Source organism: Artibeus jamaicensis, unplaced genomic scaffold (assembly GCF_021234435.1).
Source record: "Artibeus jamaicensis isolate MK-2021 breed Jamaican fruit bat unplaced genomic scaffold, CSHL_Jam_final contig_468, whole genome shotgun sequence".
NCBI classification, from domain to species: domain Eukaryota; kingdom Metazoa; phylum Chordata; class Mammalia; order Chiroptera; family Phyllostomidae; genus Artibeus; species Artibeus jamaicensis.
Window position 1 is genome coordinate 655526 of NW_026521846.1, and position 26356 is coordinate 681881.

Sequence of the window (26356 nt, forward strand, 5' to 3'; positions counted from 1 at the left end):
TCCAAGCAAATGGACAAGAAAAAAAAGCTGGGGGAGCAATTCTCATATCTGACAAAATAGACTTCAAAAAAAGAGCCATAAAGAGGGACCCAGAAGGTGACTTCATAATACTCAAGGGAAGAATCCACCAAGAAGACATTAACATCATAAATATATATGCACCCAACATAGGAGCATCAAAATATATAAAGAAAATCTTAGAGGAATTCAAGAAAGATATAGACAGCAACACAATTATACTGGGGGATTTTAACACCCCACTATCAAAAATGGACAGATCTTCCATACAAAATATCAACAAAGATATTGAGGAATTAAACAACACCCTTGATGAAATGGACTTAACTGATGTATACGAAGCCCTTCATCTCACAAAAGCTAAATACACATTCTTTTCAAATGCACATGGAACATTCTCAAAGATAGACCACACGATAGGACACAAAATGAGCCTTAACAAATTCAAGACAATTGAAATCATACCAAGCATTTTCTGACCATGAGAGACTAAAATTGGAAACTAACTCCAAAGGAAAAAAACCAAAAGCATGGAGACTTAATGGTATGCTATTAAACAACAAATGGGTCAAGAATGAAATTAGGAAAGAAATCAAAACATTTCTGGAAACAAATGAAAATGATCTCACAACAACCCAAAACTTATGGGACATAATGAAGGCAGTCCTGAGAGGGAAGTTTATAGCAATACAGGCCTACCTAAAGAACATAGAAACATTTCAAACAAACAACCTTACCCTATGCCTGCAAGAACTTGAGGAACAACAACAAAAACAACCCAGAGCAAGTAGAAGGAAGGAAATAACCAACATCAGAGCAGAACTAAATGACATAGAGACTAAAAGCACAATTCTAAGAATCAATGAATCCAGGAGTTGGTTCTTTGAAAAGATAAACAAAATAGACAAGCCTTTAAGTAGGCCCATCAAGAAAAAAAAGAGAGAGGACTCAAATAAACACAATCAGAAACGAAGGAGGAGAGATTACAACTGAGACCACAGAAATAGGAGGGATTGTAAGAAATTACTATGAAGAACTGTATGCTAAGAAATGTGAAAACCTAGGGGAAATGGACACGTTTCTAGAAAAATATAATCTTCCAAAACTCAATGAAAAAGAAATAGAACACCTGAATAGACCAATAACAGCAAAAGAAATTGAAGCAGTAATCAAAAAACTCCCATCACACAATAGCCCTGGACCAGATGGTTTCACAGGAGAATTCTACAAAGCATTTAAGGAAGAGGTAACCCCTATTCTCCATAGACTATTCCAAAAAATCCAGAAGGATGGAAAACTCCCAAATTCTTTTTATGAAGCCAGCATCATCCTAATTCCAAAACCAGATAGAGACACAACAAAAAATGAGAACTTCAGGCCAACATCGCTGATGAACATAGATGGTAAAATCCTCAACAAAATATTGGCAAATCGCATCCAACAATATATCAAAAAGATCATATACCATGACCAAGTGAGATTCATCCCAGCGATGCAAGGATGGTTCAACATTCGCAAATCAGTAAATGTAATACATCACATAAACAAAAGCAAAGACAAAAAACACATGATCATATCAATAGACTCGAAAAAAAGCTTTTGATAAGGTACAATACCCATTTATGATAAAAACACTCAGCAAAGTGGGAATAGAGGGAACATTCCTCAGTAAAAACCATATATGAAAGACCTACAGCCAACATCATACTCAATGGGAAAAAACTAAAAGGTTTTCCACTAAGATTAGGAACAAGACAAGGATGTCCACTTTCACCACTTGTATTCAATATAGTTTTGGAAGTTTTGGCCACAGCGATTAGGCAAGAAAAGAAAATAAAAGGCATCCAAATAGGAAAGGAGGAAACAAAACTGTCACTGTTTGCAGATGACATGATAGTGTACATGGAAAATCCTATAGACTCTACCCAAAAACTGCTCAAACTAATTAATGAAGTTGGCAAAACAGTAGGATACAAAGTCAATATCCAGAAATCAAAGGCATTTTTGTATACTAACAATGAATCAGCAGAAGCAGAAATCAAGAAAAAAATCCCATTCGATACAGCAAAAAGAAAAATAAAATATCTGGGTATAAACCTAACCAAGGAGGTAAAAAACCTGTATGCAGAAAACTACACACCATTGAAGAAAGAAATCAGGGAAGACACAAACAAATGGAAACATATACTGTGTTCATGGACTGGAAGAATTAACATCATCAAAATGTACATACTGCCCAAAACAATATACAGATTCAATGCAATACCTATTAAAGTACCAACAGCATATTTCACACACATAGAACAAACACTTCAAAATTTTACATGGAACCATAAACAACCCCAAATAGTATCTGCACTTTTGAGAAAGAAGAACAAAGTAGGAGGGATCACAATACCTGATATCAAACTGTATTACAAAGCCACTATAATCAAAACAGCCTGGTACTGGCATAAAAACAGGCACGTAGACCAATGGAACAGAACAGAGAGCCCAGAAATCAACCCAACTCTCTACAGTCAATTAATATTCAACAAAGGGGACAGTAACATAAAATGGAGTAAAGACAGCCTCTTCAACAAATGGTGTTGGGAGAACTGGACAGCTACATGCAAAAAAAATGAAACTTGAGCACCAACTTAAACCATACACCAAAATAAATTCAAGGTGGATAAACGACTTAAATATAAGCCATGACACCAATAAAGTCCTAGAGGAGAACATCAGCAAGAAAATCTCAGATATTTCACGCAGCAACATTTTTACTGATATGTCGTCCCCTAGAGCAAGGAATATAGAGGAAATAATAAACAAATGGGATCTCATCAAAATAAAAAGCTTCTGTGTGGCTAAAGAAAACAGTATTATATTAAAAAGACAACCAACTGTATGGAAAAACTTATTTGCCAATGATACCTCAGACAAAGGTTTAATCTCCAAAATATACAAAGAACTTGCACGACTCCACTCTAAGAAGACATCTAACCCAATTAAGAAATGGGAAAAGGACTTAAACAGACACTTCTCCAAGGAGGACATACAGAACATTCAGAGATACATGAAGAGATGCTTAATATCGTTAGCTATCAGAGAGATGCAAATTAAAACCACAATGAGATACCACTTTACACCAGTCAGAATGGCTATCAGAAACAAAGCAACAAACAACAAATTTTGGAGAGGTTATGGGGAAAAGGGGTCCTCAGTTCACTGTTGGTGGGATTGCAGACTGGTACAACCATTATGGAAAACAATATGGAATTTTCTCAGAAAAATAAAAATCAACCTGCCTTTTGACCCAGCAATTCCACTCCCAGGATTATATCCTAAGAATCCTAAAACATCAATTTCAAAGAACCTATGCACCACAATGTTCATAGCAGCACAATTTCCAATAGCCAAGTGTTGGAAGCAACCTAGGTGCCCATCAGTAAATGAATGGATCCAAAAATTGTGGTACATATACACAATGGAATTCTATGCAGCAGAGAGAAAGAAGGAGCTACTACCATTTGCAACAACATGGATGGAACTAGAAAGCATTATGTTGAGTGAAACAGGCCAGGTGTTGAAAGACAAATACCATATGATCTCACCTTTAACAGGAAGCTAAACAACAAAACAAACAAGCAAGCAGAAAAAAACAAAGACACTGAAATAGAGAACAAGGGGACAGTGACCAGAGGGGAGAGGGAAGGGAATTTAAGGAGGAAAAAGGGGAGGGATTTGGAGGAACAAATATGAAGGACACAGGGACGAGAACTAAGGGGTGTGGAAATGGGAGGGAGGTGGGGAGCACGGGGTGGGGTGGGGCTGGGATGGAAGAAATAGACAAAAAAAACTGTACTTGAAAAATAACTAAATAAAATTATTTTTAAAAAAAGGAAAAAAGAAAAATTGGAAAAAAAGAAAAAAAATTAAATAACCAGAGCATAATAAATAAATAAATAAGTAAATAAATGTAAAAGAATTAAATGCTCTGATCAAAGGACACAGGATAGCTGAATATATAAGAAAACAAGACCCATATCCCATATATGATTTTGTCTACAAAAGATCCAAATCACTCAGATAAAAAAAATATGCAGACCAAAAATAAATGGATGGAAATGAAAAAAATTAAAAATCTCAGGTAGCAATACCTGAGTCAGAGAAAATGAACTTTAAAATAAAGACTATAATAAGAGAAGAAGAAAAACATTACATAATGAAAAACAGATCAGATTGACAAGAGGACATAACCTTCATAAACATTTATGTACCCAAAATAGAACCACCTAAATACACAAAGCAGATATTAATGGACATAAAGTGAGAGATTGACAATAAACCAGTAATAATAAAGGACTTCAATGCTCCATTGAGATTAATGGATAGGTTTTTCATACAGAAAATCAACAAAGAAACAATGGCCTTAATGACACACTAGACCAGATAGATTTAAATAATATTTTAGAGCATATCATTCCAAAGCAGCCAAATATACATTCTTTTCAAGTGCACATGGAATATTTTCCAATATAGGACACATCTCAATGAACTTAAAAAGACTGGAATCATATCAAATATCTTCTCTGACCATAATTATATGGAACAAAAAATTATTTATAAGAAAAAAACTTAAAAATACAAAACACATGAAGTCTAAAAACATGTTACTAGAACCATGAATGAGTTAACAGTGAGATCAAGGAAGAAATCAAGAAATACCTCAGGACAAATGAAAAGAAAATCTATGGGGCACAGTAAAAGCAGTTCTACAAGGGAGATTCATGCAATACAGGCATACCTCAAGAAATGAGAAAACTCTCAAATAAACAGTCTTTCCTTACACCCAAAAGAACTAGAAAAACACCACCAGCAACAACAAAAAGCCCAAAGTGAGTGGAAAGAAGGAAATATAAAGTAAAATTAGAAATAAATAAAATAATGTCTTAAAGGCAATACAAAGTTCAACCAACAGTGTGTTTTTATAAGAGATAAACAAGATTGATAAAACTTTAACCAGACTCATCAAGAAAAAAAAGAGAGTACATAGATAAATAAAATTGGAAATGAAGATGTGAAGTAACAAATGACACTACAGAAATAAACAGGATTATAAGAAAATATTATGAACAAGGATACACCAACAAATTGGAAAAGGTTAAATAAATGGATACATTTATAGAAGCATGAACCCTTCCAAGACTGAATCAACAAGAAACAGAAAATCTTAACAGATTTCGGAAAATCTTAACAGATCAATTATAACCAATGAAATCAATTCAGTAATCAAAAAACTCCTATCAAACAAACATCTGGGATAAGATGGTTTAACATGGGTAATTTTACCAAACATTCAAAGAAGAATGAACACCTACTCTTCTCGAGACTTTCTTAAAAAGTTAAGGGGAAGAAAAACTTCCAACATTATTTCATGACGCCAGTATTATCCTGATACTAAAACCAGATGAAGACACTTCAAGGGAAGAAAATTATAGGCCAGTATCCCCGGTGAGAATAGATGCAAAAATTCTCAACAAAATATTGGAAAACCCAATTCAGCAATACATTAATAAGATTATACACCTGATCAGGTGGACTTTATTGATGAGCTGCAACATTGTTTCAATATCTGCAAATCATTTAACATGATACACCACATAAACAAAATTAAGGCTAAAAATCATATGATGATATCAATCAATTCAGAAAAAGCATTTGACAAAATTCAGCACCTATTTATGATAAAAACTCTCAGCAATGTAGGACTAAAGGGAACAAACCTTAACATAAAAGGTAATATGACAAACCCACAGCCAACATCATACTCAGTGTGAAGAAACTAAAAGTGTTTTGCTAGAGATAAGGAAAAATATAGGGATGTCTTCTTTCACCATTCTTACTTAACATACAACAGAAAGTACTACCCATAGCTATCAAATAAGAAGAAATAAAAAGTATCTAAGTTGGAAGTAAAGTAAAACTGTCATTACTTGCAGATGACATACATAGAGAGCCCACCCTAAAGAGTCCACCAAAAAATTACTAGGACTGGTAAGTGAACTAAAAGTAGAAGGATAAATATTCAGAAGTTGTTTGCTTTTATACACCAAAAATGAGCTATTAGAAAGGGAAACTAAGAAAACTCACTTACAATTGCATCCAAAAAATATCTAGGAATAAGTTTCACCAAGGTAAAAGACCTGTATTCAGAAAATTAAAACACTGAAAAAAATATAGAAGATACAAATAAGTGGAACCTATACTGTGTTCATGAATAGGAAGAATTAATATCATGAAAATGTCCATACTACCCAAAGCAATCTATAGATTCAATAAAATTCTAATTAAAATATTAATGGCCTTATTTACAGAACTGGGACTAATAATCCATAAGTTTATATAAAAATCACAAAAGACCCTAAATAGTCATAGCAATCTTGAGAAAGAAGTACAAATTTGGATGTATATCATGCTACCAGATATCAAACTATACTACAAGGTTATAGTCATCAAAACATCATGGTACTGGCATAAAAACAGACCAAAAGATCAATGGAACAAAATAGCGAGCCCAGAAATAAATCCACACCTACTTGGTCAATTAATATGCAACAAAGGAGGCAAGAACATACAATGAGAAAAAAACAGTCTAGTCAATAAATGGTATTGGGAAAATTAGACAAATACATGCACAAATAAAACTAGATCACCTTCTTGCACCATATACAAAAATAAAGTCAAAATAAATTGAAGACTTAAATATAAAAGACTCAAACTCTAAAACTCCTATAAGAAAACTTAAGTAGTAAAAATCTCTGCCATTTTTCTTAGGAATATTTCTCTGAAATATCCCCATAGAAATGGGAAAAATAGAACTAACAAATGGGACTACATCAAACTAAAAAGAATATTTTACTTTTTAGAGATTTTTTAACTTTTGCTTATTCTTAGAGGGAAAAGGAGGGAGAAAGGGAGAGAAGCATCAATATGAGAAACATCAATTTATTGCCTCTTACACATACCCTGACAGGGGAACCAGGACCACGACCCAGGCCCATGCCCTAACTGGGAATCAAACCAGTGATTTTTCACTTTCTGGGATTATGCCAACCAACTGGACTACATCAAACTAAAAAGTTTTTGCACAACAAAGGAAACCATCAACAAAATGAAATGACAACTCACTGAATGAGAGAACATATTCACCAATGACACATCTGATAAGGGTGTTAATATCCAAATTTTATAAACAGCTCATAAAATTCAACACCAAAAAGCAAACAATCTAATTTAAAAGTGGGCAGAGGTTTGAACAGACCCTTCTCCAAAGAGAACATGCAGATAACCAATAGAGATATGAAAGGAGCTCCAAGTCACTAATCATCATAGGAATACAAATTAAGACCAAAATGAAATATAACCTCACACCTGCCAGAATGGCTATCATCAATAAATCAACCAGCAACAAATGTTGGCAATGCTGTGGAGAAAAGGGAACCTTTGTGCATTGTTAGTGAGAATGCAGTTTGGTGCAGCCACTATGGAAAACAGTATGGACATCCCTCAAACAATTAAAAATAGAACTTTCTTATTAACCAGAAATTCCAGTTCTGGGTATATATTTGAAGAAATCCCAAGCACTAATTTGAAAGAATATATGCACCATTATGTTCATTGCGGTGTTATTTACAATAGCCAAGATATGGAAGCAGTCCAAGTGCCCATCAATAGACAAATGGATAAAAAATAAAAAACCTATAGTACATATATACAATGGAATATTACTCCACCATAAAAAAGTAATTAAATCTTACCATTTGCAACTGTATTTGATGGACCTAGAGTGTTTCAGAATAAATAAAGTAAGCCAGACAGAAAAAGATAAATACTTCATGATTTTGATTACACAGGATCCAGCAGAAGTAACACCTGTGTGAGTGTAGTTGGTAGGGTAACAATATGAGTATAATAATTTATAGTTCTAATGTGAACATTTCACCTAAAATGTCATATGGTATGCTAGATTGTGATACTGTTATGTTACAGAATTACATGCTCATGATTTTGTAATAAAATATTTTATAATATAAAAGGATGTTATTTGTGCAAGACCTTGTATGTATAATCTAATGAGCAAGATAAGCAAAATAGAAATAGACTCATAGATACAGAGAACATTTGGACAATTTCCAGAAGGGAGAGAGGTTGGGAGGGTGGGTGAAATGTGAAGGCATGAAGAACTACAAACTGATACTCACAAAATGTCATGGAGATGTAAAGTAAAGACAGCAGAGGGAATATAGTCAATAGTATTGTAATAACTACATATGATACCACATGGGTACTTGAAATATTGGGGGAATACCTTGCAGAATATATGATAGTCTAACCAATATGCTGTACACATGAACATAATATTAAATGTTGAAAACATTTTAATAAATGTTGAAAAATAAAGTTTAAAAAGAGATAAGTCAAAAGAAAAATTTTGAAAACAACAAGAGTGAAGCCATCACCTAAAATTTATCTTCAATAAGATTAACAGTTAATATCATTTTAGAAACCAGGAGTCCAGAAGGCATGGCACATTCAAAGTGCTAAAAGACTGCCAACCATGAATTCTATGTCCAGCAAATATATTCTTCAAAACTGAAGAAGAAATTTATTAAGACATTTCCAGATAAATAAAACAGAATTTATCACTAGCAGGCCTGCTGTGTGAAAAATATTAAAGGCAGTTATTCATCCTGAAATAAAAGGACACAAGACAACAAGTCAAATACACATAAAAATAATATAAGGGAATGATGATGAGGAAATGGAGAGGGTGAGGATGGGTAACAAAAATTCTGGTTGTGAAGGAGAGAATGAAGAGAGAATAGTACCTGAATGAGATGACAGTTTAAGGAAATGTTAAGGCTATGTATCTAAATGTATTAAAAGCATCTTTAAGAAACAATGGACTAAAATCAACCAATTCTGTGAGCATCCTGATCATCAGTGTTTTGAACTGTGCATCTGAAAGGTCAGCTATCTCTTGCTCCCTTAGATTTATTGGCTCCAGAGCTTTGAGCTGTTCTTGAGCCATAATGTTTTGGTTTGTTCACACCTGTTATATATGAGGGGCAGAGCCTTAGGTGTTCACCAGGGTGGGGCAACCCAGGTCTCTGGTTGATTTTTAGTCACAAACTAGAGGAACAAATGAAGGCTAAACTAATTGAAATGAAGGGAAATGCACAGGAAACCAATAGTGACAGAAAAGAAACTGGGACTCAAATCAAGGGAGTGGACCAGAAGGAAAATGACCAAACAGAACAGAATGAAGAAACAAGAATTCAAAAAAATGAGGAGAGGCTAAGGATCCTCCAGGACATCTTTAAACATTCCAACATCCAAATTATAGGGGTACCAGAAGGGAAAGAGAAACAGCCACAAGTGGAAAACGTATTTGAACAAATAATAAAGGAGAACTTCCCCAATCTGGCAAAGGAAATAGACTTCCAGGAAACCCAGGAAGCTCAGAGAGTCCCAAAGAAGTTGAAGCCAAGAAGGAACACACCAATGCACATCATAATTATATTAGCCAAGATTCAAATGAAGGAGAGAATCCTAGAAGCAGCAAGAGATAAGGGGACAGTCACCTACAAAGGAGTTCCCATCAGACTGTCAGCTGATTTCTCAAAAGAGACTTTACAGGCAAGAAGGAGCTGGAAAGAAGCATTCCAAGCCATGAAATCCAAAGATCTACAACTAAGATTGCTCTATCCAGCAAAGCTTTCATTTAGAATGGGAGGGCGGATCAAGTGCTTCTCAGATAAGGTCAAGTTCAAGGAGTTCATCATCACCAAGCCCTTATTATATGAAATGTTAAATGTACTTATCTATGAAAAAGAAGATAAAAAATATGAACAGTGAAAGGACAGCCAACTCACAGTTATTAACAACCACACCTAAAACAAAAGCAAACTAAGAGGACAGCTAGATCAGGAGCAGAACCATAGAAATGGAGATCACATGGAGGGTTAGCAATAGGGGAGAGGAAGGAGGAGAAGGGAGGAAAAGGTACAGAGAATAAGTAGCATAGACAGTAGGTAGAAAATAGATAGGGGGGAGGGCAAGAATAGTATGGGAAATATAGAATCTAAAGAACTTGTGACACATGGACATAAACAAAATGGGGGAATGGTGGGGGAGGGGCTTTTAGGGTAGAGGGGAATGAAGAGGGGGGAATGGGACAACTGTAATGGCATAATCAATAAAATATATTTAAAAAGAGACAGTGGAAAAGGGATGTTGAATATAAAAGGGAAGGATTAATAACTTCATGAGAAAGCAGGAGGAATTGGAATTCAAATCAAAGGTAGAGGGTTAACTTTGTGGAAGAGGTGAGATAGGTTCTTGATTTAAATAGTAGGGAAGGAAGTAAGCAGGTAGCAGATGAGGGTAGATTTATGTATTTTCAGACAGATGTATGAGTTTCTAATTGGCTTCTATTTTTCTCTGTAAAGTGGAGGGTATGGTTAACTACTGAAAGTGGACAGACTGTGAGGATCAGAGCTGAGGAGATTACAGGAAATGGAAAATAGTCATGTAAAACAATTTAGCATGAGTTGACCAGAGAAACATATCTGGGTTATTTGGCAATGCTCATTGTCCATTTGAAATTAATGATAAAAAATTATAGATTGATCAATGTTCCCACTTGCGTGATGTTCTTCAGCTACTCTGATACAGGCGTGAAGACAGAAAATATTTGAATTTAATCAGAATGTTATGAAAAGATGGAAGTACATATGATTCATAAAATGAGATATTGGCCATAGTGTTATTGAAATATTGGCCCACTAAATTTGAGCTGGATCAAGATGTGGCTAAAGACTCGAGAATGTTGATAGATTAATAACTAAAATAAGTAGAGGGGCAAGGGGCTGTATGTAGTAATAAGGTGAAAAAATAATTTTAGAAAGTAGTTAAACAACCAGCAAGGTGAAGACGTGGCTTTCACCAATGGAATGATTGAATGAGTGATTTTGAAGAAGAGTAGTTATAGATACTGGCATGGGTGAAGGTGTGTCTATGGGAGTGGGTGACTAGGTTGAGTGGAGGTAAAAGTCATTGTAGAAAATGAAAATAAAGGAACACAAAGGTGAGAGATTGAAATCACTAAGAATGTTGCATTTTTCATGCCAGCAAAAGATGGTTTTAATGAACAGAGACAGCACATAAAACCCCAAGCCATACCCGGTACCCAGTGGATGCTCAATGTAATCATTGTAGCTAATACTACATAGAGATAACCATGTACCAGGCATGAACACAAACTAATCTGCCCATAAACCCATAAAGAAGGTACAATCATTATCCCTATTTGGCAGATGAAGAAACTAAGAAACAGAGATGTTAAAGAACATAAGTGGCAGTGCCAGGGTCCAATCCTTTCCAGAGCATGTTCTCCTAGCTGTAACATTTAGTCTCAGCCTCCCAACATTCTCTGGTAAGAATCAGCTCTCATTTCTTCTGTGTCAAATCTCAAGACTTTATTTTCAGTCTGGACTCTTTCCTTTGGCTGTCACTCTCAAGATATTCTGGCCCTCATGGTTATTTTATGGAGTGGATGAGCTAGGGTAGTAGGAATAGTCAGATCTGTTTTGCCACTAGCTGGGAACAGGAACTGGGTAGTCCTTAAGTGTCCTGCACATCTGCCCACTCAGAACTCGTCAAGTCCAGGGAGTCATCATTCATTTCCTGTGCAGAGCCAGGAACCATTTGCCCTTCCTGATATGTGCAGTGAGTCTCTGAGGCCTGCATTTTACATGCTCTTTGGGTTTTGGTTCCAGGCTTTGGAAAGTGACTTCGTCAGTGCCAACCTCCACCACTGGATAGACCTCATTTTTGGATATAAGCAGCAGGGATCAGCAGCAGTGGAGGCTGTTAATACCTTCCACCCCTACTTCTATGGTGACAAAATGGACCTCAGCAGCATTGGTGACCCCCTGATCAGGAACACCATCTTGGGGTTTGTCAGCAACTTTGGACAAGTTCCCAAACAGGTACATGCCATATCCTTTGTCTTCCTTTATCAAATAAATGAGCTTGGGTTTGGGGGGGCAGGGGAGAGAGAGAGAGAGAGAAAGAAAGAGAGAGAGAACTTGCTCCTAGGATGGGATCAAGAGGGAGGTTTGAACAGGCAAAATGGTCTCTGAGCATCCACCTGCACCTTCAATATGAAAGCTAACCTTCAGTTATCAGGTGTTGATGAAAGTGATGACATTATTAATGATAATGATGAAGACTACATCCATCTCTGATGTACTTGATGACACTATGATAAATCCACAGGATGTAATTCTTTATATATATATCCACCTTCTAGAGTTGTTGTGAAGATCCAATGAGTTAAGATATGAAGTACTCAAAAGTACTTGAAATACGATTAGTACTCAACAAATGTTAGCTACTAGTGTGGTTACCTCATTGAATTCTCTCATAAGCTCTGTGTAAAAATAATTAGTCTTTTGTAGATGAGGAAACTGAGGCTCAAAGAGGCTCAATAAATAATTTGCCCATAATTGCATCATTAGCAGGGGAGAGAAGTAGAGCTCCGGCCATATGTGGCTGACTCCCAAATCTATGTCATATTGCCACCATGGGAGAGCACCTCAGTTCTGCCCCCCTGGGTCCCTGGTGCAATCACAGGGATCTCACATGAGCCTATTACTGGCTCCATTCCCTGCCAGGACAGTCATGTATCAATGTGAAGCTGTGCATTCATGTTGACACTCTGATGAATGGTGTGCAAGAGAGTTGAATATTTATTTAATTGATTCTGGCTCTGTTGATCCTCAAACTTTAGTTTAGTGTAGAGGAATTTTATCCATGGCACAGCCATCTGGATTTAGAAGCATAGGCACCCAGCTGAGGTCCTAGCATGGGAAATCAGGAGTCACACTGACAAATGAATGCATAAGGCCAGCCAGTTCCATGACCATCCTAGTCAACAGCCTTCCTTGCATGAGAAGTGGACAGGATCAACTCAGTTAATGCAAAACTGATAACATCTTTTCTGCCTGGTCTTAGGTGACATGCTTATGTTTACTTAGCTCTCATAAGGGGACCATGGAAGGTCCAGGTCCTGAGGGTCACTTGAAGAATAGATGGCACATTTGAATGTGGGTTTTCTCAGGGAAGGCTTGGTAGAAAGGAGAGAATTTTAGGAAAGAAGCTTGGGCAGCCTAATGGTTTTATTTATCTCCTTTTAAAAATAGAAAAATACAGATAAAGCAAATAAATAATTCAAAATAGTAGTCACTACCATCTGTGTACTGTGTTATGTACTCATAATCCTGTTCATAAGAAAAAATATTTTCACACCATGTAATCATGTAGTACACACAATTTTAGATTCTGATTTTACTTAATGATATATCATGTGAGCTGTTAAACATATTTATAAATAATTATCAGAATTAGAATTCTCCAAGTGGTCTCAGACTGAAGACAAAGTTAAAGTGGTTCAGCCCTTGGCTGGTGTGGCTCAGTGGATTGAGGGCCAGCCTGCGAACCAAAGGGTAGCTGGCTCAATTCCAAGTGAGGTCACATGCCTGGGCTGTGGGCCAGGTCCCCAGTTGGGGGCATGCAAGAGGCAACCATAAACTGATGTTTCTCTCCCTCTTTTTCCCCTCCCTTCCCCTTTCTCTAAAAGTAAAATGAATAAAATGTTTTAAAAAAATGGTTCAGGACTGTGAACTGTTCCATCAAGAGGCTGTGCCTGCCAAAGCTGTGACAGTGATTCGGTGCTATATTCATTCTGCTGTGCAAGGGAATGTTCTTTACCTAATGCTCATGTAAAGATCATCACTCTGATTTCTATTTGTATTGCCACCCACCTAGCTTTACTAGGTAGTCTGCATATGATAGAGGGCTGTAACTGAGCCAAGGCTGTTCTGAGGCCCCCTGGTGCCCACAGAGCCCCGCCTCTATCTGTGCCCAGCTGAGGTCAGCTCCCACCTCAGCCCTTCCATTATGGTACCCAGGAATGTGCCCACTGGCTAAGGAAAGCATCCTATCAGGAACTCAGTCATGAAGTGAGGGGATGTGGAGGACTACAGCTGGCCTCTCCCACTCTATCTGGCCCAGCAGCAAGGATTCTGCCAGGCAGCATAGACTTCACTTCCTTCTTTGCTTGGTTATGCAAAAAGTTTGGCATTAGGGACAATTTGACAATAGAGATCTATGAAAAATCAAAATAAGAAAGGCCTGTAATGGGGTTTGTCTGTGCTCTTTGAAATACTTGAATAGAAGCTACTAAGAAATTCTGTGTCCAGATGGACACATCTGCAGAGAGTATGTAGGGAAAGGGAAAATATGAGAAACAGTATCAGTGAATGAAGAGAGACATTGATCTGGGATGGAGAGAGGGCCATTCTGGCCCCATAATAAGGAAGACAACTGTTCTCAGGACCAGAGGCTCCTCAGTGAGGTCATGCTTTTCCCAAGAAGCGTGGTGAAGAAGACAAATTTGGCAGCCAGGAAACTTATGTTTGCCAGTCCTACACTGTGACCCTGAACAAGTAGTTGCTCCTCTGATATCCAGGCTTTTCATCTCTGACATCCAGGGTTTTAACCAGATGGTTCTGCTTATGCTGATTATGTCCACCCAGGTCAGAAACAAACTTCAGCCCAGGCAGCACCCAGAGCAGAGGGGCAGCTTCAACTTGCATGCACACAACTCCTCTGACTCTCTGCCTGTCTGCCTGTCTACCTGTCTACCCCTAAGGATCTATGCATGTATGCCTTTCATCTTGTCTCTCCAGCTCTTTACTAAACCCCACCCAGCCAGGACAGCTATGGGGAAGCCTTCATCTGGCAAGGATGTCTCCACACCTTTGAGCCTGCCTAGCCACCCACAGCCCTTTTTCTACAGCCTGCAGTCACTGCGGCCCTCCCAGGTCACAGTCAAAGGTAAGTATCTGGCCCTGCTTAGTTTGGCTCTCTGCTCCACAGTTGTCCCAACAGTGACTGGCATTCTTCTGGAGCTTCAGGGGCACAGACTTTGGCAGGGTCTTTGGGTCCAACTGTGTATCTAGGCCTAGAACGAATCTGGGAAGGCCTCTGTTCTGACAGTGTCCAGGATGAATTTTGTCAGACCCTGTGTGTCTGTCTATCTGAGACACACACATACACCCTCCTATTTCTCTTTCTCTTATTTTTCTCTTTCTCCCCATTTCATGCACACATACCGCTCCTTACCTTCACAGCTGAATGGTCAAGTCCCAGGTTTCTCAAGGGAGGGCTGCAGCCTCCTGTCCTTGGTACCTGAAGTTTCTGCTTCTCCTAAGTACCCAGGTGGGCCTACAGCCAGTTAACAAGAGCATGTGCCCTTGAGAATATGGCCTGGGTGTGAGTTCCAGCCCTGCCACTTCCTAGAGAAGCTACGGGTGGGTGAATTCTGATATCTGTGCCACCCTGGGGTGTGCATTGATTTTTGGAAATCCTATTGCATGGGACATTCTGGTTCTGAGGAGTATAAAGTCAAGTTTGTTGTTGTTGTTTGCTCTGAAGTCCAAGAATGTGCCAAGTATCCTTGGCACATACAGCCCTGCTAGACATGGTGCCTGGGAAGGGCAGGAAGGACAGAACCCCCCCCCCCACAAGGCTCCTATGGTTTTGTGCCATCCACCTCTACAACCTTGGCCCCTCCTTCTCTACCATTATCCCTTAAGATACACTGAAGACCCACATGGCCACATACTGAAGGTATTTGCTAAGTCAGGGGTGGAGCCTGGGACCAGGGGATAGCCTCAGGGCCATGGAGCTTCTTGGGGGCCAGGATCTAATGTGGCCCCTTGAGTAAGGCCTTGGGGTGAGGTGCTTTGGCCAGTCATTTCTGCCTTGGTTCCTTCTTTGCTGAGTCCAGGTTGCCTGTTCCTGGCACGTTTCTGGGCCCAGCTAAAGGGGGTGTTGTCCTTTGACTATGAGCCCCACCATACTAACTGGGGGGCAGATATGTACCTTTTCTCTCTAGGCTCCGAGTCCCCCAAAGGTGCCATTGGCCACATCGTCCCCACTGAGAAGACAATCCTGGCGGTGGAGAAGAACAAGGTGCTGCTGCCTCCTCTCTGGAACAGGACCTTCAGCTGGGGCTTTGATGACTTCAGCTGCTGCCTGGGGAACTATGGCTCTGACAAGGTGATTAGGCCAGGGAACCAGGGCAACCACAGGTCTCAGCCTCCTTCTAGATGGAGCAGAGGTGGTCAGGAGATGGGTGAGCCTAAAGTAGGCACAGTCACCCATGGCCCATATCTTTCATGTAGCTCTGCCCTGCCCCGCCCCCCTGGGAGTGAGAGGGTTTATGTGACTGTGCCAAGGGCACTTGTGGGCCGAGCCTCCAAACCCATTCCAAGGAGACTATCCTATTTGTCTTCCACAGATTCTGGTTACATTTGAGAACCTGGCTGCCTGGGGCCGCTGTTTGTGTGCAGTGTGCCCATCCCCCACGACAATCATCACCTCAGGGGCCAGCACTGTGGTGTGTGTATGGGAGCTCAGTGTGGCCAAAGGCAGTCCAAGAGGCCTACACCTCAAGCAGGTACAGTGCCTGGGCAGGTGTGGTGGCTTGGGCAGGTATAGTACATAGTACAAGTGTACCTTGGGCAGGTACAGTGTCCTCACAGGCCCCAACTTCCTGACTTCAGAAGCAGAGAATGAAGTGAGGCACAGAGGGCAGCACACAGCTCTGTGTTGTCAGGGCACCATTTCATGCCCATGCAGGTGCACAGGGCAGGTGCCTCCACATCTCAGTGCCAGTGAGACTCGTTTCTTTGCACTAGAGAACATGTTTGATCATTTGCCATGGGCACATTTATGTAGGTAACCTCACTTCACCCCCTCAACAGCTCTGTAAAGTAGGTACTGTTGTCATTTCTATATTACTAATAGGGAGAAGATAGGTATGAGGAAGTTAAATGACTCATCCAAAATCACAGAGCCAGGAAATGAAAGACAAGAGTGGTGGTGTCAGGAGAGAAAAGCAGCTGGGCAGCAGGGTGGTCTCATCTCACAAACAGCACTTCTCCCAGTGATAAGCAGAATGCTATTCACTGTTTATGGAAGGCTCCACACATTAATCTGTTTTGTAAAGCAGGTATTATTGTTCTACTTTCAGAACTGACACTCAGAAAGGTCAAGTTTGCATTTTAATCTAGATCTGTGTAACTTTAAACCCATGCTTTTTCCCCGTGTACTCTTGAACCTGCCCAAGAATGTCACTAGGGGACACTTCCAACTCTAAAATGTAATGGCTTTTTATATCTGTTTTGTAGTAACCATATAGGCCTAAAGTAACAAAAACCAAAATTAATCATACAAAACAGACTACTGACGAGATTTCCTAAACTGAACATATTTCACTGGAACTAATCCTGGGTTTCTGTGCATGTTCCCAGGCCACTCCAGCACATATGTGGTGCACACTGGGCACACAGTTAACCACAAGGGAGTTCACCAGTCTTGCAGAGGTAGCAGCACCTGCTGAGAGACAGCTGTGCAGGTCAAGTACAGGCTGCCTTCCCTTGACTCTCAGAGGAGTCCCCGAAAGCCAACCTCAGAGCTCCTACCCTTTCACATTTTCATGTTTCTCCATTCTATCAACTGCTGTGTCAGAGGTTTGAGTTTTTATTCCAGACCTAAGTGAAGACATTGTGCATTTAACACTCTGTAGATTGTTCTCCTTTCACAGCCATCAGCCTTGGGAGCCAGGGAAGCAACCTTTGCACCGCTGCTCCAAGGTCTTGTTCACTAGTGAAGATGCACTGTACAAGCCCAGCATTGACAGCATAAAATGTAACTTATCCTCTCCTTGTTCTAAAACAAGAGGAAAAAAGTATGAGAGTCCTGCACGTTCCTATTTCCTAGGCAAAATAAAATCCTTTATCATGTGCCTACAGAGGCTGACATGGACTTGGGGATCCCCCAGACTACCAGCTGCTGGGCATTGGGGGCCTGCCCCCAAGTTATAAACAGAGAAGTCTTCATTAAATATTTCATAAACAGTTTTTGAAAGTATTTTATTTTAAAAGATAGTACACCATTAAAGACAAATTTTTAATTTACTTCCAAGTAAAAACTACCACTCCAGATATATACATTTATACCATTCTGTGGATACCATTGTGTACATATGTTTATTCCATTTTCACCCAGCCTGTCAAATCATTTCCACTTTTCTACAGTCTCTATAATTTACATTTCCTCTGTTCCATATTATATTATTTCCATAAAATTACATTTCAATTGTTTTATGTCAATATGCCACAGTTCTATAAGCCATTTCTTCTAAAACTAAACAACTACTAACAAGCTTTAACTATTTTGAATAGTGCCACAGCAAACATCCTATGTAGATTGCTGTTTGCTTCTGATTATTTCCTTAAAATAAATTTTTAAGAAGCAAAACTAGGGAGCAGTGACATAATGCTTTCTATAATAATTTTAGAGATTTATGGTACCTCCAACCCTTAATTAGGAAGGCCCATATTACCTCACCGTATCCAGCATAAAGAATCATTTTAAGAGGTTTTTATTTATTTAATTTTTGCTACTTTAATTCTACCTAAAATGATATAATGAATGCATTTTAACTGACCATGTAGAGTATTCTGAGGAACAACCGGAACTGATTGAGGACACATTTAAAACTGCCGTCCACCTTCTCTGATTTCCCTGGCCTTTCCAGATGGGGTTGTGCTGGCTGCCTCCAGGTGCTTCAGTTTGGCAACAAGCCTTGTGTAGGTGGGCAACAAGCCTTGTGTAGGTGGGTGGTGCCCACATATGCAGGCTGGTTCTTCACTCTGCAGCTTCCCTGCAGAGAGCAGCAGATGTGGCTCTATTAACAAACAACAGGTTCAGAGATCCTCACTCTGAAAACCCAGCCCTATTCCTGGGCCTCCTGGCCTTCACTCTTTGGAGTCACTGTCCTCTATGGTTAGAACTTAGCCACCATACTTAGCTCATTCTGAAAAGACAATGAGAAAGCTCCTGTCAAATCCTATGCTTTTGTTTATTCATCCAGACAGTTTTCATTTTCCCAAGATGACCCAAATGTTCTTTTGTGGATATTGGTCAGAACCTTGCCAGTACCATCTGGTTGGTGCCATGTTAAGTTCTACTGAGGACAAACAGAAATCTGAGGTAGAACTTTTAATTGCTGTGACCAGGCAAAGTGACAGTTTTGACCCAAGTGAATGAGAAGTGGTCTGTGCAAAAGACGGAGTTTACCACATTTCAGGCAGCCACCTCCACACTTCTCTGTCTGACTTCACAGGGCAGAAAGCATGTGTGTGAAAAGCAGTTCACACCAGGTTTACCAGGAGCCTTCAGGACAGTTCTGGTGGCAAACACACCATTGCCAGTAGCAGTCCCTAACTCCCCAGGAACAAGCTCTTAGGGAACAAACCCTCTGGCCTGATATAGACACAAACCATGCATGAGCCAGGCCAGACCCTGCACAGGCCATCCTGAGGAGCTAAGACTGAGGTCCTGGGTCACCCACTGCCATATGGCCAGACTGGCTATCAACCTGGATCCATTGGACTTGAAAAGTCATATCATTTTAACTATGACCTGAACTCCCTGCTTTCTTTCAAGTTTAGATTCTAGGGTTGCATGCATTTCTGAGGTACCTTTTTTCCATGCAAACTTGAATGTGTATGAAAATTCAAGAAGGTTTGTAGAAACCTGAGTTTTGGGGCTCCACCACCAGAATTTTTAATTCAGTAGGTCTGGGTTAGGATCCAAAAATCTGCATTTCTAACAAGTTCCCAAGTGATGTTTGTGCTGCTGGTTGGAATGCACACATCATAAATCAGCACCCTTGTGTATTAATAGTAGCACATGCTGCTTCAGGATGAGAGACAAACATGGGCAATACAGAGCATAAGGGTGCTTTCAGTGTCTGCTTGGGTTATAATAAAAGGATACCAGTCCTCCCAGCTGGACCTCAATGCTAGAGACAGATGGAACTGAGGGGGATGCCATAGATGCATAGACACACACATGTACACACATCCTACAGGCTTTGGAATCACTGAATCATTCCAAATCTGTTTCCTCATCTGGGGCCCAACAGTAAAAGGGAGAGTGGAGTATCTCACCAAGTAGCTGGATTGCTGGTCCCTTTCACAATCTGTGGTTCTACCTTGTGTCTCTAGGCATTGTACGGACACACACAGGCTGTCACATGCCTGGCAGCATCAGTCACCTTCAGCATCCTTGTGAGTGGCTCCCAAGACTGCACCTGCATCCTGTGGGACCTAGACCACCTCACTCATGTGGCTCGCCTGCCTGCCCACCAGGAGGGCATATCTGCCATAGCCATCAGTGACATCTCGGTATGGCTTCTCACTCATAATGTCTATGTCCTTGACATTTCTGTGAGCCTGGGTGCTTGCACGGTAGATGCTTCCCCTACATAAAATCCAGGGGCAGAGAAATGCTGAACACCCCAACATGCTGATAGGGCCCCAAATGTGTAGAACATTCTCTACACAGGCAGAAATGGATTCATTAGCATGTGCAGCATCTGGGTCTAAAGTTTACTTTTTGCTTTCTTATTTTTCTCCCTCAGCACAGTGGGGGCAGTGGGAGGTTTCTGTTCTGGCATGGGCACCAGGAAGTTGGGGCAAGAAGTTGGCTTTGGTGAGGGGTCTACTGGACTTAACTAATTCAGCTCGTTGACTGCAAATCAGTGTTGACTCAGCTTGTGCCTCTGGGCTCCACGGCAGGAAGTGCTTATGCCTATCTCTCTATGCTGGCCATCAAAGACAAACCTGTCCAGAGGTGTGTGTGTGTGTGTGTGTGTGTGTGTGTGTGTGTAAGAGATAGAGTTAGATAAATACATATATAAATCTCAGTGGGGAGTTTCTCCCAAGCTAGAATCCACATCATAGGGCAGGGGTGTCAAATTCCTTCTCACCAGGGGCCACATCAGCCTTGCAGTTGCCTTCAAAACATTGAAATAATTTTAGGATTCTATAAACATAACTACTCCTTAAGTGTTAAGGAGTTGAAATTACATTCGACCCTTTGAAAGCAACTGTGAGGCTGATATAGGTCCTGGTGAAAGTGAGCTTGACACCCCTGTCATAGGGTATAGAGTTCCCTGGAAATACAGAGGCTCTACATCTGCTATAGAAAACCCCAGGGCCCTAGGACATGGATGCAGTAGGAGAGGGGAAAATAGGGGAGGAAAGATGAAGGAGGAGATTTCTGGTCCAACTTTGGCTAAAAAATGATGCCCCAGGTAGGCCTGAATCCAAAATGAATGTTACATGGACAGATGGAGGGTAGATAAATGAATGGATAGATGTATGGATAGACGGGATGGATGGATAGAAGGATGGAAGGACACTGGGTGAATAGCTGAATAGCTGAATGGGTAGATTTACTGGTTGAATAGCTGAATGGGTAGATGTATTGGGGAGGAGCCAGCCTTGATCTGTGATGAGTGACAATACCCATAATGAGTGATGTGCCAGACATCAGAAAAGACTTATCAGGACAAATTATTGAACTCAACTTGACCAGAAGCCAACTTAGTTTACTAATTACCTGCTGGTCCTAGTGCTCAGTGCTGGGCAGACATGATCCCTGGCCTTAAGAAGAGCATAGCAAACCATTAAGACAGGGACATGATAGAGCCCAGCTCAGGGAGGCTATGGAGGGCACAGAGCTGCCTGTATCCCTTCTGTGAGTAATAATGCAAGGCTCAAAGGCATGATTCTTTGAGTCCCTGTGACTGCTCTACTAGACACAAAAGTAGACAAGAACCTGAAGAGCAAACACTCAGGATAAAAACATTTTAGAAGCTGAAGTGAGAAAATTGCTCCTCAGAAATTCTCTCCAGGTAGCTATTGTTAAATTTTATGAGCCTTTAGTCATTTAATCAAATGACATGCAGTCATTTGAACATTTGTATTCTGCTCTACCTCAGGTAATGTCCCAAACCTTTTGGGGATAGGGTTGGCCAACCAGGTGTAAGCCCTGTGTCCAGAGCCAGAGGTGGACACTGTGAGGGAGAGAGTTGTGAGAGGAGTCCAAAGGGTGAGCCAGTCAGTGGTGCGGGGAAAGCACTACCCAAACATATGGTTACAAGATGTGAAAAGCTTGGAATTTACAGTCATGGGAAAGCAGAGCAGGCCTGCAAGTCAGCTGGGAAGAAGTAAATGTCTTAGCAGGTCTGGGAGTTCCTTAATTAGTCTTCAAAGGATGGCAGGGTGAGGGTGTTTGGGTCCATAAACTGAGAAGCTGGACAAGTGCATGATGGGCAGGCAGCATGGAATGATGCCAAATCTCACTGCTACAGGGCACCATTGTCTCCTGTGCTGGAGCCCATTTGTCCCTGTGGAATGTCAATGGACAGCCCCTGGCCAACATCACCACAGCCTGGGGCCCAGAAGGAGCTATAACCTGCTGCTGCATGGTGGAGGGGCCAGCATGGGACTCAAGCCATGTCATCATCACTGGAAGTCTAGATGGCATAGTCCGGGTAGGTGTGGCCTGGGCAGAATGAGGGCATCATAAAAGAAATGTGTTCATCTTTATTTTGCTAGCTTCCTCCAAAGGTCTTAATCTGCAGCTGCATTTGAGACCATTCTGGACCAGGTTCTTATAGCAAGTGAGGGCAAGGACAAGGCTCTTTTCAGGCCAACAGTTAAATAAATTTAAAAATTATATATAATATATATAAAGGGAGATCATCAAGAAACTATATATAGTATATATATAGAGAGAGGGGGAGACCATCAAAAAACTGAGAAGGAAAGAGAAATACTGAGGTGAAAGGAACAGAATGGGAAAAACAAATTATACATGATTTTTCTGAGACTGACAGGAAAGATGAAGGAATGAGTAAATATATATATATATATATATATATATATATATATATATGTATATGTATATACATATATATATACACACACACACATATAATTTTATACATACATACACTCATATAATGAAGTAAACATTTATACAAGGTATGAAAGTTGAATGCTCAGATGCAAAGTCCAGTGCCAAAAAGAGATATTTGGACTATCTATTAACCCTTTTACTCAGTTTCCCATCCATTCACTAATTCATCTACCCATCCAACTGTTTATCTCTCTCCTTACTCATCTATCCATCTAGCCATCCATTTGTCCATAGAATAAAAGATCGACCCACCTGCCCAACTTTTATCTCTGCTTCCTTCCATTCTTCCTTCTTTCCTTCCTGCCTTCCTATCTTTTTCTTTCATACATCTATCTGTCCTTTCATCTACCCTTCCACCCATACATCCATGAATCTATCCACCCACTCGACTATTTGTCCAACTACTCATTCATCCATCCATTCATTCGTCCATTCATCTACATAACAGTCATTGAACTCTGGCTCTGTGCCAATCACTTTATTCAAGCCACAGAAAACACAGAAAGTAATGATAAACATGTCATTGTCTTCAAGATACTCATATTCTAGAAGAGTAAACAAACAGAAAATACATGTATATGGCTTATCCTGTGATTAAGATAATCAAAATGTGCCATGAATCCTCTGAGGAGGGCCATGAAGAGGGAGACCATGATGGAACTGAGAAAGAAAGAGAAACACTGAGGTGGAAAGAACTGGATAAGAAAAAACAAAATATAGGTGATTTTTCTGAGACCGACAGAAAAGATGAAGGAATGAGTAAAGATAAACAACTAAGAGGCTTACTCAAAAAACTTTCAATTGAATTTAACAGTTTGTGAAAGGAAATATTAATCAAATACTACAAGATATTCAAGAAAATTCCCAATTGAATTCTACAAGCATTTTTGAGAGCTTGCTGTGTGCCAACCTGGTCTTGCCCTCTAAGGCCCTCCTCAGTCTCAGAGTAATCATGGAGATGATGCTTCAAGAAACAGAATGGATAACATGATAGACATACCAACAGGAGAATGGACTTATCTCCAGTAGAGACATAAGAGAAGGGGGCATTTCAACCAATTTCTGAGGATAAGGAAAATTCAGAGAATATGGAGAAGGCCATGCTGGCTGAGGGGCCAGTGTGTATGAACAGGAGACAAGGCTGAGGAGTGTCCCCTGAGAAGTCCCTCTACAGGACCCCATCTGTGGGCTGTGAGGGGCACAGAATCTCTGCAGAGAGCAGGGTATTGTGAGGGGGCTGGAATGTGAAGTGGGGTATGGTCCACACCATGGGTCAATCAGAGAAGCCTGGCTGGCTGAGCATGAAGTGCATTTCTTCCATGGGCCCACCACTCATTCAGCTTGGTAACTGAGCTCTTTGTATGGCCCAGCAGCATTTAAATGGAAGCTGGTCCTTGTTCTTCAGCAGCAAAAAGTCCAGACTCAGCAAAATGAGAAGCCATATATGGTCAGCCTGAGGGACTAAAGGCCAGGCAGCACACTTTGGGACTAAGGGCTAGTACAGAGGACAGGGAGGCCTGGTGGCTGAGTGGTGAAGGAGGCCTCCAGAGATGGTGGCAGAGGGACAAGATGGCATTAGCCATGTAAAATACTAATAAACTGGCTGCTGAGTCTAAGCAGGTAAAGGGTTGGGGAGAGATATACTATGCACATGGGGTGGAGAGTAAACTTGTTCAAGCTGCAACTGTATTTGGCTAACCCTTTGCACATGGAAGCTGGAGCCCAAGTAACCTTTTTGCCAAGAATACGGTGAAAAGGATTCATGCCCTCGCCCCTTCCCTGAAGGACGCCAGGTATGAAAAGATGGGAAGGGCCCTGGGCCTGCAGACAGGACCATTTCCCTAGCCCATGGTGTTATCTGTTTTCTGGGCAGATTTGGAAGACTGAGGACGTGAAGATGTCTGTTCCTGGGCTGGTAGCCCCACAGGAACCCTCAGCTCAGCCTGCCAGCCTGAGAGGTAACTGCCCTGCTAGGGGTGCATGCAAGGCACCTTTGCCTTGCTCAGGCCTCCATCTCTTCCCTCCTCAGCCTGAGGGCTGTGGCTCCACCCAGGCTTTCAGAGCCAAGGGAAGCCATTGCCAAAGACTGGGGAGACAGAAACACAGTTTACTGTGATATGCTGGTGGAAAGTGAAGCTGCATGGAGAAACTCTGTTGAGTTACTACCTCATCTTGCAGGGACCCCTGAGCTCTGGGGTGCTGCTTGGATATGTGAACAGTTGTCAGGGCCTCCTGAGCATCAGGAGAAGGAGACAACTTGCAGAGCTTCATAGATTTATGAATTCTTTCTTCACACAAGCTCACAGATACTACTCAGCTCCTATTAGGTTCTAGGCTGTACATGGGAGTAATTTGCTTCAAAGCAATACCATCTGGGAGCCCTCATCAACAATCTTGGCTGGCCCAGAGTAGTGACCCCAAAAGGATTTACAATCAGATTCAGTTCACTAGTCCTAGTATCTCTAAGGCCCTTCAGGCCCACAAGGAATCATCCTATCTCACAAAAGACAGGTGAGGCTTAGGCAAGGAACTCGCAGCTCTTCTTTGGAGAGCAGCCAGAAAACATCCTCCCCTATTCCCACCTGTTTGGAATGGATAAAGCACAGTTTTTTTTTCCTCTAGACTGTTTAAGGAGCAGTTCTGTGGTATACCTGGATGAGAGCATGCCACTCTAGTTCAGAGCTCTACTGTCCTCTTCTGAAGCTATCAAGTTCCAGTAACTAAGCTCAGCGATATGGTTGATAAATGGATGTCTGGGCAAGAATGCTGGCTGGATGAGTTGGTGGATACATAGAAGGGCGGATGAACAAAGGGCACCTCAAAGACACTACATTGGTTCTCGAAGTGCCAGTGGATTCATAGGTTTCTATTCAGGATCAAGAGTTGGGGTGAGGCTGTGTTTATCAGTAATGAGGACTACTGAGATGAGAAGCAGGAAAGTAGCTTCTAGACCTAGCTTTCTCTGTCCCTCAATTTCCCTCTCTGTCAAGTGGAGGTATTTTCTGTATATCCTAACTTGTATAGAGATGAAGACACAAACAATTATAGACATAAACAAGAATCTACTCAACAAAATGTAGGTAATTACTGTCATTTTCTCAGACCTCTGAGAAACTGTTTCCATAATATACCAGCTTATGACATTAGGGAGCTTACAAGCTGGCTTCATGCCAGTGGGTTCATGTCTTTTCCTTTTTGTTTATCCTGATGTGTGTGTGTTCACCACTTCCCCATAGATTTAAGTGCCAGGGTGTGGTTACAGTTCATAGAAGGATTAGGATAAAATGACAGGAGGGCACAGAGATAGTCATAAAAATCAGGATGAGCCATAATTTAGAGTTAGCAAACCCATGTGCAAACCTACAAACCTAAGCCAGTG

The 26356-nt window shown here is 40.7% G+C and overlaps 1 protein-coding gene across 4 annotated transcripts in view; it reads left to right on the plus strand.

The window, feature by feature from the left end:
- The window catches only part of WDFY4 (WDFY family member 4), a 362573-nt gene that overhangs the window by 328877 nt on the left and 7340 nt on the right, over positions 1–26356 (plus strand). For 3 of the 4 annotated variants that reach the window (XM_053667357.1, XM_037167947.2, XM_053667358.1), the window contains exons 54-60: positions 11844–12056; positions 14820–14967; positions 16010–16194; positions 16436–16594; positions 20214–20393; positions 22367–22549; positions 24851–24935. In XM_053667357.1, the coding sequence (XP_053523332.1) occupies positions 11844–12056; positions 14820–14967; positions 16010–16194; positions 16436–16594; positions 20214–20393; positions 22367–22549; positions 24851–24935 (1153 nt within the window). The remainder of the gene's footprint in view (positions 1–11843; positions 12057–14819; positions 14968–16009; positions 16195–16435; positions 16595–20213; positions 20394–22366; positions 22550–24850; positions 24936–26356) is intronic. The other variant, XM_053667359.1, reaches the window with a different exon arrangement.